General features: G+C 39.0%; 1 protein-coding gene across 3 annotated transcripts in view; it reads left to right on the top strand.

Annotated features, from left to right (window-relative positions):
• Window positions 1-3,239: 3,239 nt before the first annotated feature.
• The window catches only part of LOC114160600 (adenylate cyclase type 6-like), a 46,949-nt gene continuing 32,161 nt past the window's right edge, over window positions 3,240-18,027 (top strand). Inside the window, exons 1-4 of one of the 3 annotated variants that reach the window (XM_028043348.1) lie at window positions 3,240-3,372; window positions 3,761-3,883; window positions 8,460-8,636; window positions 8,904-9,777. In XM_028043348.1, the coding sequence (XP_027899149.1) occupies window positions 8,905-9,777 (873 nt within the window). In that variant the 5' untranslated portion in view covers window positions 3,240-3,372; window positions 3,761-3,883; window positions 8,460-8,636; window position 8,904. Of the gene's footprint in view, window positions 3,373-3,432; window positions 3,884-6,093; window positions 6,160-8,459; window positions 8,637-8,903; window positions 9,778-18,027 lie in introns of those variants that run through there. The other 2 variants (XM_028043432.1, XM_028043275.1) reach the window with 2 other exon arrangements.

Genomic DNA, 18,027 nt, shown 5'->3' on the forward strand with positions numbered 1-18,027 from the left:
ACACTGGTAGCAACAGAATATACTCGTGGCAAATGAACCGGCAAACAGAAAGACGTAACAAGCGACGAGGACCCGACAAAGACACAGACACACAGGTGACACTAAATACACAGGAGGTAATTAGGGAACGAGAAACACCTGGGAGTAATCGAGGGGAGAACAGGACAACACAGAGACACAGAAAACTCGAAATAAACACACAGAAAAACACGGAACATGACAATAGAAAAGTCTACATGTAGTAGATGTTAACAACATCTGGCAACATGCACAGGTCTGACAAGCAGGCAAGTTCACCTGGCCTGCAGCGAGATCTGTTCAGAGAGAGACTAGAAAATATCAACTTTCATGGAAGGTGTTCATGGTAACATGTTACCTCAAGCAAGATCTTGGTTTCAAATCCCAGCTTTGACTTTTCCTTGTGGTTTTTACATGGTGTCTCTGCATACCTGGATTCCTCTCCTCTTGAGAACAGCCCTGATAAGCTGGATATATAAAATGGAAACACCTAGTTTTGTGTTACGGAGGAAAAGTAAAAATGTGAAGACCCATCTCAGAGGTATTTAAAGCATTAACTGCTGTTGAGGAAATGCTCTCTCTGGTCTCCTCACAAAGCCCCGCAAACTTCTGGCTTTCACTGCAGAGTCCTGATTTAAAGTCAGATGCCTTCTGACAAAGAGCAGCTTGGATCATTCATCAAACAATACTGCCCACTTCTGGACAAGCTGTGAGTAAAGTCTTCACACTACAAGAATAAAGTTAGAGAAAATATGTTTTCAAAGTACTTGTTTGATGACTTTTCTATATATTCGTTTTTAATCCCGTGTGATTCAGCCTACCACCTCACACGCTAATGGGGCAAGTTGAAACCTGTCTACTCTGTTCGACCGTCTACGTCGCTGTGTTGACATGAGCTCTGAGCACAGATGTGTACCTAAGAGTTATTTCATTTATTCAGTGTGATAACTAAACCACTGAGATGTGCTGTACTCTGTGAAAAGAAAAGAGTGTAAGGTCACCGAATGGTCAGCATTACCCATTTGCTTGATACAGTGGACATTTCTGAGTGATAGCACAGAATGAGTGCTATAGCACAGAATCATACAACCCTGCAGGTCGTATGATTCTGTGCTATCATTATATTATACATTATATATTATATTAATGTCATCATATTAATATATTGTCAGTGGACTATTGTGACAGCTCATGTTATATGTTTACATAAGGAGGGGTTTCATTGTCTTCAGTCAGTGCAAAATGCATGACAGACACATACCAGACAACACATCACACCCATTTTAGATTCTTTGCACTGGCTGCCATTACATTTTACAACCCACTGTAAATTTTCAGTCCTTACTTTAAAACCCCTATGTGTTTTGGTTTCTTTGTACATCTCTGACCTTTTTAGAGCTTCATATCTCCTCTTGTAATCTCATATCATCTGGTCAGAGGTTGTCGGTGCCATAGATTCATTTTTAAGACTGAAGGAGGATCTTTTTAAACCCCGGGTTATGAAAAGTGCCTGATTATTTGTGTTGACTTTGCTGAATCTTTATAAAAGTGAGTAAAAATTTTTTTCTTGTATTAACATATTTTTAGTGCATAGGTACCAAACTATATTTAGTCAACCAGCAACTATTTTCTCATAGGAAATGATACAGGCAACTCTCAAAAAAAAAAAAAAAATCTGAAAAATACCTTTGAGGTTGAAAGGCAGCCTTTCAACCTCAAAGGTATTTTTCAGATTTTTTTCATCACCCTAATTTTTCATCACCCTCTACACAGAGGGCTGAATTATATTAAAATCTGCCCTTTTCGTGTTTATACTTTTTAAATGTATTTCTTATTTTCAACTGTGCTTCTTTTTATTTTCAGTGTTTTATCTTCCCATAAGAATATATGTGCTTTTTGTTTGTTTGTTTTAATCTGTAAAACTTAATGTATAGCTACGCTTCGCTTACTTACTTTTTCACGTCCTTGCAGGGATCTCTCAGGGTGTTCTGTGGTTTTCAAAGCAAAAGAGTTAATAGTTCGTGTCAGTGCAGAAGCTGCTTTACAGGTTTATGGATTAAACATAATAGACACGTGACTTCTGCTTGCTGCTCGCGCGAAAGTTGTTTTTTTTCAGTGTTTGCTTTTCAAACTATAAACATGAAAACCAAGGGAGGAAACAATATAAACAACTGAAACCATACATACATAAACTGCATAGAAGGACACTTCAGATTTTGTTTCTAATTCTCTGATATTAACAAAGACAAAGTTAAGATAATTTCTTTTTTGGTATCTTTGCATTCTGAGGTTTTCATGTTTAATATTTACTTTTTTTCTAGAATTGTCTTTTTACTGGGTATCTACGGCAATCCTTAAGATATATGTAATGCTTTTAAAAATCTTTTTTTACTACTCTTGGATTTTTAAAAAAATCCATCATGACACTGAGTTGCAAGTGTTATTCATCAACCTTTCAAACATTTACGCATGGATTCCTGTTACCAAGTCACACCTCGAGAGGGAAGATTTAACCCCAGACAGATGTCTGAGACGATAAAAGGAAGATTTTATCATCCCATTAACATGGCAGTCGAAACTAAGGATCATCAGGTTTTATCTATAGGTTGATGACACAAGACATTAAATGAGCAATCAGCACAACTTGTAATATTTAAACCACTCTGTAATTAATTTGGGGATTTAGTGAAGGATATTATTAATTTTTTTTCTAAAGCTTTAACATTCTGGCCAATGTCTCTTGAGAAGCTGCTTCAGTATTTCAACACGTTGTCCTTTTGTCATAATTCCAGCTATTTTGTAAAGTAGCAAAACAACATGATGCTGCCATGATACTCCATAGATGGGAAGGTGTTCTCCCTACTTTTCTCTACTAATATAACAGTGGCCATTGCGTTTTAACACGTTCTTTTAGTAGACTACAAAACATAAAATTCAGTTCCTTGCTAACTTTAATTTGGATTTTATGTTGCTTTTGAATAACTGGCCTCTTCTTCTCTGAGTGGCCTCTCAGCCCAGGTAGAGAACTCGTCTCACTGTGGATAATAATATTCTCTTTCCAGCTCAGCCATCATCTTTGTATTTAGTTTTCAGGGTTGATTTACACGCATCACATGAAAACGCTCTTAAAAAGTGGGATGAAGTTATATATCTTCTCCACTAGATAGAGCTCTCTGGCTTGATCTGATTTTCTTCCTGAGTTCAGTTTTTGTTACGGACCACCTGCCACTTTTGATCTGCATGTTTGTAACCAGGTCGAATCAGTGAGTTGATACTGAACCACCGTCAAAGCAGCATTGAAACCTGTCACCTCTAGGGGGACTGATGCGTCCAACGAAATGCAGTAGCCAACGAGTACGTATGTTCCTGCTTTTCTTACCTCATTAGGACTTTTGTTTTGGTGTGTGATTTCTGACCTTGTCGACATAATTAGTCCTTTACTGGACAGGTTCCGGCGGTTCGGGTTGGTGCGGATATGTGCGCTGAGATGAGGCGTAGGAAAAGTGTTCGGTTTAATTATACGTACGGTTGAAGTTTTAGTTTGACTGAATGAATGGGAGTTAATGCAATGTCCAAATAAGGATAGCAGGTTATGTGTGTGTGAGTGAGAGAGGGACGGAGAAGGAGAGAGAGAAAGAAAGAAAGGGAGAGAGCGATAGAGAGAGAGACGTCCGGATTGTAATGCTGAGCTCTCACTGGGAAGAGCGAAGACTGTCCCACTAATTTCCCTCCTGCTTCCCAGAGCCCTCTCCACTCGGACGGATCCGCATCTGAGGCGCGTCGCGCCGGCTGAAGCGGAGCTTCACTGCGGCGTTGGAGTTTCTCGTATATCGGATATATTCTGACATACATGGATATCCCGATGGTGAGTAGCCCACGGCGCTTCTCTCGGTCTTTTCTTCCGTGCATTGTAAATCTGTCAGAACTGAAATGCAGTCAGTTGATACAGCAGTCGGAAAAAATGCCAACAGCTGAACTGTACTACAGGCTTTCGGTGTTATAATGGTCTCGGTGGCGTTTAGCAGCCAGGACTGTTCTGCAGGAATAAACACAACAATGCTGCTCAGCATACCTACAACAACAACAAAAAAAAGACACGGCCATTCTTTCACTTTTTCCAGTTTTCGCCGGATTTGTAACAAACGCGTTGCTTGACAGCTTTGGATATGACCTTATTCTTGTCCAGTGATCTGTTTGGAGTCAAAACATGATGAGGGAGAGGCCCGTGTACTCAATTCTGAGCAACCCAGACTCGATTATCAGCATGTAGTGAATGTTTATCTGCGCATACTGGTAGTGCTGATGGATCTACTTGCAGAATCTTTTACTTTTGATTCAGTTCTCCTCAGTTTGTTCTGCAGTCAGTGCGCTTCCAGGCTCACTTCAGCCCATCAGATCCAACTCTACGTCCACGTGAACTGTGGTAAAGAGAATTCATGAGAACACGCAGAGCCATCGACTTTCCCCTGTAGGCTACTTGGTGCGTCCTGTTATGTAATGCGCCCCGGTTCGGCCGGCTGCCCGCAGCCATACCGGCAGGGCCTACACGTGTTATTGCCAAACATGTTTTCTAACATCAGGCTCAGCAGTGATGGCAGCAGGACTAATGGGCTGCGCCAAAACCTAAAAGAAAAGGGGGGTGGAAGGGAAAGCTATAATAACACCCCTTTAAGTTCTTTCGAGAATGCCTACATGGAAATTACAATCCTAATTTGTAATGCATGCAGGACAGCTGATGATATATAGCAGATGTCTGTATGCAGACTACAGAATGTTTTCAGCACGAATCAGAGGACAGTCCTCAATTAAAAGCAACAACAAGTAAATACCCAAATGATGTCCATGAAGTCAAAGAATAGGCAAATTGTGGAAGTTGTATATTCTTGGGCAACCTGGAATTCAGTGATACTATTGTCCTATAAATGACAGGGAGTGGAGTTGATATGGGTGATATGGCTCACTGCCCAGGGTGACATTTTCCTCAAAGGACTGTGCAACACTAAAAAGTTTTTTAAAAAAAGAAGAAAAAAGTTATGACAGTCGAACATGTGGCGCTGCGTACATGCTCAGTATGAGGGATTTCTGCAAAGTTAATGACTCAGTGCAATAAACTGTATACTGTTGCCACATGGTTCATTAAGAGGAGGAGTTGCTGTAAAGTTGGTGACTCAATGCAATCATTTAAGTTTCTTTTAGAAAGAGAACTTTGGACAACTTGGCATAATAAACTCAACTAACTGGTTTATTTATAACTGGGACTGAACTGGACATATATTGACCTATTTGTCTTATAAAGTGCTTTGAGCTGACATTTGTTTAGAATCTCGCAGTATAAATAAACTAAGTTCAATAAAAATAATCCATTGAAGGTGGGCGCTCACCTGTGTTATTACAATGTAAGCACTTTAGGAAAATATGGCCATATATAACTGGAGGTAAACAAAAGACAATCCTGAAGGGATAATAAATTAACCTTTTTAATTTGTTTGAAAATAAAAAAGCAAACAAACAGGACTCTGATATTTTCCACTGAACAAACCATACCATCAATGACCAATGCCCTAAGGTGCAGTGCACAGCAAACCTATTAAAACGTGTTTTATTCAGAAGCATTAACAATTATGATAAAACTAGCCACAGCTAGTGTTCAGTTATCTGTCTTTATTGGTGCACTTTAGCACAACACATCTAATGAGTGTTGAATATGAGAAATAATGGACATCAAGAGACAAGACTCACCGTGTCATTCTAGTTCAGACAAATTTTTGCTGTTTTTGTGTTGTTTTAAAACAGGGGTGTCAAACCCCAGTCCTCGAGGGCCACTGTCCTGCAACTTTTAGATGTGCCTCTGCTGCACCACACCTGAATAGAATAATTAGGTCATTAACAAGGCTCTGGAGAACTGATCTACACAAGGAGGAGGCAATTAAGCCATTTCATTCCAGTGTTTTGTACCTGTGGCACATTTAAAAACTGCCGGACACCTGCTGTTGAGGACTGGAGTTTGACACCTGTGTGTTAAAGTATTGAAGTGAAAGGGGGCTAGAAATCAGCCTGTATGCCTTTGACCTGCAGAGCCTCTTTTCACACATGATGCAAGATGGACTCACCAAGCAAGAATAGCAACAGGATAATGTGAAAGTGAGTTTGATTTTAGAAACTTATGTTATATATATCTTTATATATGGACAGACCACGATAAAGTGCACTGAGAAAAAAAGATTAATGCTCTTCATCCAAGTGTAGCTCCTTGTCTAATAGTGACACTTAAGAAATACATACTAGGCGTCCTACTGCACAGAAGTGCTTTGCCTTTCAAAATGAGATACATTTGACCCATTTCATCAGTAACACTGAACATCAGCATTGTTCAGTTCCATTCCATACCTCATTTTGTTCCTCAAGGCCATCTTGATTTTAAAAGCTTGCATGTGTGCAGGACGAAGCAGGCTTGAGTTGAGTTTTATGAAAGGCCAGAGGCAGCTTATGGCCCCCCCACAGCTTTATGAAGGAGCTGCTATGTGAAAGAGGCTATAGATTCCTATTCAATACCAAATTAAAGTGCTATTTCAATAAAAGTAATCTGGATTACTTTTCACTATCGCCATGTAAAATAACAAGAGTGGTCAATGCAGAACCAGATTGAACAGTGATTCTTTTCACATACTTTGAGATTTAATAAACCCTAGAACTGTTGTGAAAGAAAAAGAAAAGGTTAACACAAACTAAATTCCCTTTAGTTTGTGTTTGCATCGTGGGGATGGGTTGCAGAATGACCTTCAGGAGCACAAGTAGCCACTGCCATATTTTTGCAGGTGTCCCCATTGAACACAGAGAGCTTTTTTTGTGTAACATATCCTATAGATATGAATTTAAATAAGAAAAGCTATGGATTTGCAACATATTTATTTACATATGTTATATTTTACTACAAGCAGTAGCTTGTTTTATATGGTGTTAGCTAGCTATTGAAAAAGCAAATTGTTGCTTTCACAGCTTATTTCCATCTTACTCTAGAATAGTTTTACATCTAATAAGATGTTTATGATGCTTTCTCCTTGTGAGAAAAATACAGTGTTAGTTATTGCTTGCTTGTGTGAAGCACCGCTCTCCCCAAATCCCACACTAATGTTGACGAATGTACTTTCCCATCACTCATGTATTTCAGAGTCAGAATTTGAACCAGCTGTACATTTTATGCAACTCTCAATCGGTTGTTTTTTCTGTTGTGGTTGAGTAACTCATATTCAGGACTGGTGGAGATTATACATCTCTTTAAGCACCTTTTATTTGTGCTTTTCTTACAAATAGTGTCAGCTTATCGAACATAGCAGAGATTTGCTTATTAGGTTTGGAGGTTTGCAGTGTCCTTGACACATGACGCTATAGTTAGCCATTAAAGGTAAAAGGAATGGGAGGAATTGGACAATTTAATCTGCATTGAAGAGTTCTTGATCTTTGATGATGTCCAGTCACTGGGTTTTTGTTGTCAAATGAAGCACACCCATCCTTGACCACAGATGTTAGGGTAGAGTGCAGTGATAAAAAGAAAGCAGAACGCAGTCTATCTTTGATCCTAAAGCCTTCAGCGGCAAGTCCAGAAAAACAATAATCCCTGTAAAAGAATTGTTGAAATAGTTCTGTGTTTCGCTTTGTGGTTTGATGACAAATTGCCATGATGGGCAACACAAGGACATTTTGCTGTCAACCACAAATACTTTTTTGTGCTAACAGAACAGCAACATATTTTGTCTGCCTGTTAGAAGCAGCTAATGTGGAAAAAATTAAAGAGCCAGATGACTATTGGCTCATCAACTCTCGAGTCAGAGTGACCTAAAGATGCACACACAGACACACAAACTTACCAGTCACTATGACAAACGTCTTGCTTGTACCAACATGTCTTCAGGATAATTGTGTCTTTAGAAATGCCCTAATTCCCCTTGGCAAATATTCAGTAAGGTGTGAAATATTCCTAAGAGTTGTTGGCCCATACTGACATGATTGTATTATGTAATTGCTTCAAATCCACCATTTGAATCTCTTTGCAACTCATACCAAAAGTGTCCTATTGTACATCTTGAGACTGCTGATGTCATTGAGGTACAATGAACTTATTGTCATGTTTGAGAAACCGATCTGAGAGGTTAGACATGGCACATTATCCTACAAGAAGAAACCGTCAGAAGATGGGTACACTGGTTGGCTGGACCGTTTATGAAATGTCCAATAAGAGGCCCAAAGTCTTCCAGGAAAATATCCACAATGAATCTACCACTACCAATCTGAATAATTGACAAAAGTCAAATGGTTACACCAGGTTCTGACCATACCATCGGAAAATTGCAGCTGAAATTAAGACTCGCACGGTTTATCCTAACTCCTATTTGATGCTCATCGACATAAAATGATCTTTGCGTGTGTGTTTGCTTTTCTTTTAGGTGATAAAAATAAGTGTGAGAAGTTGAATCTGAAGGAAACAAAAAAGAGAGCGACTTCAACTCACCCAAACCGCTGATGCCTCTGGCGACTCTGAGCTCATGTTGTGTCCTTGCTGGGATAAACAAGTGGCCTGGCCAAAGAGCACAGTGTTTCTACACACATTAAAGCCCACACAGGTGAGAGGTTCCTCAATGTTATACAGCTTAAATATTCTCCAGGAGCTACTGTGGCTCATATGCAACCGAGATTGTGGATCAATTCCGTCTTCCTTGTCCAACATGTTGATGTGCCTCTTGTCACATCAATGTATGAATGTTGATATGTTTACTAGAGTGACTGGGGGAATGTGACTCGAGTGTAAAGCTCTCTGAGTGGTCAGTATGACTAGAAAAGCACTTTGCAAATGCAGTAAATTTATCTGGTTGTCTCTTGGTTTTTGGCAGGATGTCGTGGGCCAGAAGCCTCTTCGTAGGCAGAGAGGATGACCAAAAGACGGCATGGGGAGAGCGCAATGGCAAGAAGAGGAAGGACAGCTCATCACTATGCAACCCACGTTACATGAGCTGCCTGAAGGACTCGGAGGACTCAGAAGTCCCCAATGTTTCCCCCCAGTATTACCACTGTGAAGCAGGTGCAAGTGGGGGCAACTTTGGCCTGAGGTGTGGCTGGCAGGAGGACCACTATGGGAAAAGGGTGGTTGGTGTAGGAAGTCCCTGCGTGGAGGATGGAGAGCTGAAGGACAAACCAGAAGAGGAAGTAGGGGAATTAGCAGGGAGAAGGTGTAAGAAGATGACTGCTGCAGACTGCTGGAGATGGCTTATGTGGGTTTTTCAATCCAAAAAATTTCAGTCTGCCAAGCTGGAACGCCTGTACCAGCGCTATTTCTTCAGACTCAACCAGAGCTCCCTCACTATGCTAATGGGGATGCTGGTGGTAGTGTGTGGAGTCATGATTGCTTTCCACTGTGTCCACTCTGAACTTAATGTGGCCTACATCTTAGTGCTGTCAGTGGCCACGACTCTCTTTCTGGCCTTGATGGTCGTGTGCAACCGTAACAGCTTCCATCAAGACTACATGTGGATTGTGAGCTACCTGGTGATCGGGGTTCTGATAGTCCTGCAGGTTTCTGGGGTGCTGACTGTGTCCCCCCGCAGTGCCTCAGAGGGGCTTTGGTGGACGGTCTTCTTCGTCTATATTATCTACACTCTGTTGCCTGTCAGAATGAGAGCTGCTGTACTTAGTGGGACTGTGCTGTCCACCGTTCATATTCTCATCGCCTGGCACATCAACCAGGAGGACAAGTTCATTCTCAAACAGGTAAGTGAGAGCAGATCTGTGATAGTTTTAGAGCATATAAAGTATGAATTATAAATTGTTGCCCTACTTTATATTTTTAATATTATGACAAAAAGAAAAAAAGATTTGTGTCACTTTTTTGTGTCACATTCTTTAATGTAGCAGGACAAGAGTATATGTTTCATATTTTATTTAAACTAGTGATCCTCATAGATCTAGTGATCTAGATCCTCTAGTGATCTAAGCAATTATGATTATGTGCATCAAAATTGCTTTGAGAAATTATGATGCACACATCTCACCACCTCAATTAATTCTCATTTTATTTCATTGTATTTTATTTATTTTAATTTTATTTTAACATTCGATTCATATTTAAGCCTTCTTAGGATTAGATTAATTAACCCTTTAACTGCCACACTCAAAATACTTGCATGTAAACTTGGTAGAGCTTTGCATTAATGTGAGATTTCCAAAGGCCTGCCAGGATTTCCAAATTCAATATATCACAATACAGCCAGAATTGAGCTCTTCAATAGTATAAACCAGAGCATTTCGCTGTATTATGCTTAGCAATCAAGCATAAAATCACTCGGTACGTCTCTTAACCACTGACTACGTTGCACAATGTGACTAAATAATACCACAGCACAGAAAAACCACATTGTTTAGTGACATTTGTATTTTTAATTTGGTTCGAGATCCTTATGGCCTTACGACAAAAAAAAAAAAAAAACCTTATTTCAAATTACATTCTTTATGTGATGGTAAATTTGTAAGAGGTGAAAAGGAAAACATTCCCAACATGCTTGTCACCATACAGTTGAATACAATGTTGTCACTGTGGTGAGCAGTAGAAATGGCCTACTTTCTTGCCTCGACACAAAAGGACAAACATTGTACTGACTCCTCAACCACTTTTCCGTGTCAAAGGTGCTGTACTAAAAGTAGAAAGTTCTCTAGATCTCTGCAGCTTTTCAAATTAGGTTTTTAATGAGCCCATGTTTTGTCCTGTGGGGCAGCTACAAGTAGTTCTTTGGGATTTGTGGAAGGTCATCTGGGTTGAATGAGCCCGATTAACTGCATTGTCAAGGAATATCATGATAATGTAGCATGGTGCCATTCAGCCCGAATTCCCCTAAAACAAGGAGTCTATTGTAGTTAAATGAAACAGGGTGGGGTGGGATGCTGGGATTGTGCAATTCATTTTATGGAAAACAGGATCATTACTTCTTCACTTTGGAGCCAGATTGTAATCGCTTCATCTGGAAGCACACTGGAAACATTTCTTGCACATTTTATATTTGTTTTTGTGTCTTTAGTCCTTTTGCTCCCATTTAATCTTTTCATAAAGTAGATGTTTGCCGTTGTAAAGTTGGTTTTGGTTTTAAAAGCTCATATTAACTCCACAGGCGTTTGGCTAACAAACACTATTCTCACCGGTTAGTTCGAAATACCTTTCTCAGATTAGCCAACATGCTATAAGCACAAAATGCACGAGTTTGGTCCATTTAATATCCCAGAATATTGATCTGTCATATTTACAGTTGTGAATTTATTCCAGTAATATTAAAATCATCTTGGAGTTTGAGCCAGCATGTTTTTATGTAATATCACTTTTTTAAGCATCAAGAGCTCATGCTAACTTGGTTAGATTGTTTATACACAGGTCAGAACCATTTTTTAAGGATATTAGTAAGACAACTACTTGCTAACTGGGAAACAAATTCAGTTTATTAGTAATATCCTATGTATTTTTCTTGCCATTTTGTAGGCTGCTAAGTGAACCAAAGTTCACTTTATGTGTTAGTGTGAAATGGAAAATTCCTTCAGCTTGAGGTGATAAACACACATGTTGGAGGGTTGTAGGAGTTAGAGAAAAAGTGTTTGCATAGGAAAATTTAATCTCAAGCAAAAATCAACTGCAAGATTCCTAAATTGAGAAGTTGTATTAATTTTTTTGTTTGTTTTTGTTGTGTTGGTTGTCAAGCAATGAGAGGAAAAAAGAGACAGTCTGAAAAAAGGTCATATTGACATTACTCCTAGTCTGAACAAGGTGACGAGCGGCTCAATGGTTTGATGCTGATGTCTACTTTGGCCCTGGCTGGCTGCACAGATCTGCTGTTGGTAGACTGTTTGAGATCTGGACTTTCACCACAAAACGTTTCATGTTGTTTGAACAATCAGTGAGAGGACAAGAGTCCTAACAGTTGGACAGTGAACTTGGTACAATGTTTTTATAGCTTACAACGAAACACTGTTTCTTGTTTTCCATTGTGCTATTGCAAGAAGAAAAATGGTGGTGCCTTAATAACAATTTGCCGTCCGCCAGTTTGAAGAGTTATTCTGTGGCAATCTCAAGAACAATTACTAGTTTTACTTTAGTACTTCAAATCTAACAGCAACAGTCTCATGTTACATTCCCCAGATCATAGAGCATGAAGAGAGTTTTACTGTACAAAATAAATTATTTATCTCAGTATTCCTGAAAATTTTATTTTGTAAGGGGTGCTGGAAAACACAAGTTAAAACAAAATAATTTAAACTGCTTGGAAAAATTAAAGAACTGAGTCAGGAATTTAGTTTATGGATTTGGAGGTAAATATTGGCTGTCAGTGCAGCTCTTTATTTTAGCATGATATGTGATGCTAAAATAAACAGACAGCAAGAAAAGACAGTGAAGCTACCACAAGTGGGGCAGGGAATCCTGTTTGTTAGAAGATGGACCAGTTAGTAATGTTTTGTTTTTTTCCATCCATGTGCATCATCAATACAATTGAGACACATCTAACTGAACAGGAACATACTACACCTAAGGATTGGGACAGGTGAGAATATGGAAATTACATTATTTTTGAGGTGGGGCTCCATTAAAAATTCAAAGACAGAAATATCTTACCTGTGGTAGATAACTGTTGTATAAGTCCATATGACGTGGTCCAAAGGCTAAAGCTAATGCAAGAAAGCTACCAAGACAAAGAAGACTTTTGCTGTTTTGAAACAATCTTTACCTTAAAACATGTCATAGAGGTTTATGCGATCCTTATCTTATGAACCTTTAAGCTACTATCATGTTTGCACTGGATGGGTATTTGTGCAGAAGCTGTTGAGTATTTACAGAGGAAATAAGAGGCAGAAACTCATGAGACATTTATGTAGAACACAGCATGAAAAACATTTAAAACCTGAATAACTAGCATACAGAAAATTAAGGCAGTCTAAAACTTGGTAGAAGTTCAGCTAAACTGCCATAACCCATCCATCCATCCATCCATTTTCTGTTCACCCTTGTCCCTAATGGGGTCGGGAGGGTTGCTGGTGCCCATCTCCAGCTACGTTCCGGGCGAGAGGCGGGGTACACCCTGGACAGGTCGCCAGTCTGTCGCAGGAACTGCCATAACATGTTACCTTTTTACGTTTACATCAGACACTTTAAATATTCTTTTGTAAGTGTGCGGCACGCTCAGAACTGGAACGTAACTAACCTTCCAGTGCAAAACAGCAAAAGGTTAAATCACGTTCACATAAACATTTGGGACATGTTTTAGACTGGAGTTGTTTAATGACGATAGAAGTCAGCTGCAGCCTTTGCAACAAGCTATTCTGGACTGGATTATTTATACAAAATGAAGTCTAATTGACAGGAGGTAGCAGTAGCAGAAAGTCCAAATCATGAAACACAAAGGCAGGTACTTGAGCAACAAGAAGACAAAGACAAAGCACTGGTAAAAAATGATGACAAAGCATCTTCGAGAACAAAGGGACCTGTGGAGTAAATTTAATGAAAAGGCAGATGGTGCCAATCAGCTAACCCAGTCCAGGTGACAAACAAGTCTGAATTTTTAACAAATGGCTGAAAGAAAATAAGAACAACCAAACCAGTTTCCCATAAAAGGGGGTCTTTGTGTTGCTCTTCTTCTGGTTGTTGTCCCTCATGAGCCAGCCTGTTCTCCCATTTGTCGTTTTCCTGCAGAGATATTCATACAGGATCAGATCAGTGGAGATGAGAAACGGACGACACGGAGAACAAAAGAAATCTTTGTGAGGGACCTCCGCCATGGAGAAGAGGAGGTGGTTGTAGGGGACGGAGGTTGTGGGCTTCGACTGTGGTGACAAGTGGAAAACCATTGATGTTGAACATGAATAAAATGAATGGCTGACTCACCCTTATGTCAAAGACCCACCAGTCTCTTCTCTCTCCTTCTCTGAGTCATATTTCCATTTTCACAAAACCCCTCTCACATGGAGTGGCCTTTTTCTTTCACAACAGGGAGAGATTGAGCTCGTGCTACTCGTGGGGATTGCTTCCATTGATCCCAGCTTTTCAGCACTCTGCACCGGTCCGCTTTCCTCTGCTCTGTAGGATCTCTTCAGATAACTGCAGAGAGATGAATGTGTAGCAGCTCTCAGGAACAGGGATGCAGCACTGCTGCTGTTCACTAAAAGTTTCTCCAGAACCCTACAGGGGAATGGTTTAATCGCTCTTAATACAGTTGTCGCCTGTTATGATATAAGAAGAGACATCTGCCAGGTTCTGTGAGGCTTCCTCTTTGAAAACAGCTGTGTTGGTTTTAGCATTATTCATTTGCACAACACATCCGGATAAATTATATAAATTACACGCATTTTCCAACGCATTAAGTTGGTTCCATCTATCATTGATTGAGTATTGATGGATACAGCTTGTTCCATGCCTGCAGATTGTGCAAACTCACCTCCAGATGTTTATTCATGGAGATTGCTTTGGTTAGAGCTCTGAAGGCTTCACAGCTTCATGTTTTCACCACTCCCTTGTCTGTGTTTCTGTTTCCAGCTTGTAAATTTAAAGAAGGTGTTGGCTCTTACTTTAACATTCTCTATAGTTTCTGAAACAGACAAACAACAAGAGTTAGGAGTGCTTCCCTACAGGTCTTTAGTTATTTCAGACAGTTGGCTTTAAATTATTAAGATTATTCATGTGCGTCCTGGGAGAAAGAATCAGCTCACATTATAATAAAACTTGTTTATTTATGTGTATTTCTTTTTCTTTTTTGCTCCATCTCTTGAAACCATAATTGTTTCTATTCCCTTGATAACATTTCTTGCAAACTTGAGTGTGAGCTGAGTGAAAACTGAACAACATTTTTGGAAAGTTTGCAAAGAATCTTTATTGCTTAAATCCCTTCAGAGTCGTAGCGTTAGCACAGAATGGTTTGTTTTTTCAGTGCCCTTCAACTGCTCTACATTTTTGTCGAATTACAACCACCATATTCAGTGTATTTTATTTCTTGTTTTATTTAAGATTAGATTATTCAGAGGTGAAAATAACATAGTCCATAACTCCAAAATTATTTTTAACTAAAGTTTGTAAAGTGTGACATGAGCTTACATTCAGTCCCCGTCAATGAATACGACGCAAAATTTTACAATTTTGCGTCGTAAAATTTTGTCGACCAAATTTTACGATGCAATTGCAGGTGCAAAGTCTTTTAAGGTATGTTTTGACCAGCGTTGTAGATCTAGAGACTTAACGTTATGCTAATCTCTTATGACAAACCAGATCAAACTCTGTCAGATTGTATGTAAAACATCTGTAAACAAATCTGTTGAAAATCCATTTTCAAACTGTTAACCAAAAATGTTTGGTTAGATTTGGGTCTGGCCTTTCTTTAACGATTAGAACGCATGTGGGGAGATGAATGTGGCTCGCTGTAGTCCTGGCCTTTTGTCCCCAACTTTTAGTGTCTGTTGAGGCAGCCTGACTGACATGAAGGTGATTAGAATAGGCACTTGGAGTATGACACTGTGGAAAGATCACAGTGACTATTAGCCTAACTACAGAGAGATTAGGATTTAACCTTCTCTATACAGTTACTCCAATTCTGTCTAGACATCTCCACACTCTCTATGCTAATGAATTGATGCACAGTTAGCAGGTGGGGGAAGAATATTTCTGCCTTGATGCCTAAAATGTTATGACCAGCAATACAGAACATTTTTTAACTGAGCTTCAATCTATAAACTCTCTGCTGCAAATCTGGAAACCACTAGAGCGCAAATAATGACCAATAACAAATAATGAACAGTAATATTAGCTGGCTGTCACATTCAGAATAACCAACATTTCCATTTACAGTAGCAGTTTTTTTTTTTTTGTAGACCAGCCAGATAGGATCCAATCATACCAAAATAACTCAAACAGAAAGAATAATCTTTTTATACATAAATGCCAAAACAATTCAACCATAAGAAGTGACCAAATTCCTTTTATTATTTTGCGAATTTTTCCTAATAAATAATTTTTTCTAATTAACACAGTTTGAAATTTTAACTTTATTCCAGTCATCCTAAGTAGGATTAAAGGTTGTGCTGAGGTCTCAGACGTCTGTGTGTTTGGATGTTTTTGTTTCTATTGAATACTTTTTTAAGTAACATTCACATGCCTATGCATAATGCTCAGACTTCTTATCTGACTTGTAATAATTTACAAATAATAGACATTGATATACATATTTACAAGAAATGTAAGCTGTTCATGATTGGTAGGATACATTTAGATATTCAAATACTAAATAAGAGAATTCTTTGACAGAGCCTGATCTAAAGGCTTTTATTTTAGTTCCTGCATGCTGATCCAGCATTAAAGGAATAACCTGTTCTTTTGGCACTTTGTTATGGGCTCAATGGAAATGTGTCTTATTGGAAACATACAGATTCTTCAGCTTAACACTGCTAAGAAATATACCAATCCATGAAATATCATGAGTATTACTCAGTCCTACATTATTCGTTTAGTTCAGAAGACAACGACTGAGCAGATGCTTAAGTTACCGAACCTTGTAGGCAGTGATTTATGGGGAGTGAAGGTGAGAAGCATGTGTAAAACTCACAGGTTTCTTTTAGAAAATGACCTGTGCTCTCTGACTGCAATGTTATACTGAAAATGAAATCGCTGATTGCCTGTTCTCTATCTCAGTACAGTTGATTTTCATGATCTGGGTTTTTGATGTTTTTAGCGATGTTAAAATGTCTGTTTGGCTTCTTGACTGGAACATTTTAGAGGCAGAGGCTTTGAAAATAATTACTCAGAGACCAAAATTGAAAGAAAAAAAAAAAAATCGTTTCTCATATTGAAGTCACTTTTCCGTAGAGGGAATTCTAATAAATAGTATGTGTACTGAATTGGCCTTTTCATTTCATGCCACATTTAAAGATACAACTCAGAAATTGCACTTGTAAATGATCAGTTTTTATGTAATTTAAATAGTAAATAAAAACAATAGAATAGAAAGTTTAATACAGAAATATGGGCGAGCGACCTGCAGTTTCTCTGCAGTGCTGATTTTTCTGCCTCTTCTTTTCCTCTTGACGATCCTCCTCAGATTCTCCTCAGATGGGGTTTGGGTCATGTGAGTGTGTCGGTGGTTGTGGTACCGTGGTCATTAAAGCACCGTTTGGCATTGTGGGTAGTTGCCAGTTCCTGTTGGAAAATGACATCAGCACATCCATAAAGCTTGTCAAAAGAGCGAAGCATAAAGTTCTCTAAAATGTCAATAGTGATCAGGGCCTACATTCATTTTTTTTATTTCTTCCATCTGTCACAGACATCTCCAGTGAAGTGATTACTGTCAGAGTTTAGCTCTCATGTTCCTGCAACTGCAGCTGTTGAGTTTTCTCAGTTGAGTTTTCTTCTGTTTCGTAAAACTCACTGGCCCTGCAGCTTACGCTAAGCATTGAGTTATTTGATTTTTTTTTTTTGAGAAGACATCAGTGTTTCTGACCGGATTATTTTGTTTGTGTGGAGGGGAGAGCTGAGCCTTGTCTAACCAGGTAACAGCGGATAAGGGAGATATCGCGGATAAAACATCAAAGAAAGCATATCCTTCCTTTCTCGCTGATGATAGCTGTGAATTTCCCCATTTTATTGTGGATTCCATTTTGTTTATTAAATTCTGTGATTCTGTCCACATTTTGCACGTAGCAGAAATTGCAGTGTCCTATAATTATAACAGTGTGATGATGAAAACAGTAAAAACAGGGAATATCTGTGAAATGGTAAATAATTTTTGCTAGCATAGTACCTACAAAAAAATTGTACAAAGAGAAAGTTGCGGAGGTTGGTGTGGTTTATGTGACTGAAATGGTGAGAATGTTTCCCACAATTCTTTTGGTTCAAACAACACTGTGGCTCAAATAATAAACCTACCCAACCTCGGGGTGGAGACTCTTTCATTACTGTATTACAACTACAAACAGAGAGACCAACACGGGTAATTTCCGTTGCTGCTAGTG

The sequence above is a fragment of the Xiphophorus couchianus genome, chromosome 1, assembly GCF_001444195.1.
Source record: "Xiphophorus couchianus chromosome 1, X_couchianus-1.0, whole genome shotgun sequence".
In the NCBI taxonomy this organism is placed as follows: Eukaryota; Metazoa; Chordata; class Actinopteri; order Cyprinodontiformes; family Poeciliidae; genus Xiphophorus; species Xiphophorus couchianus.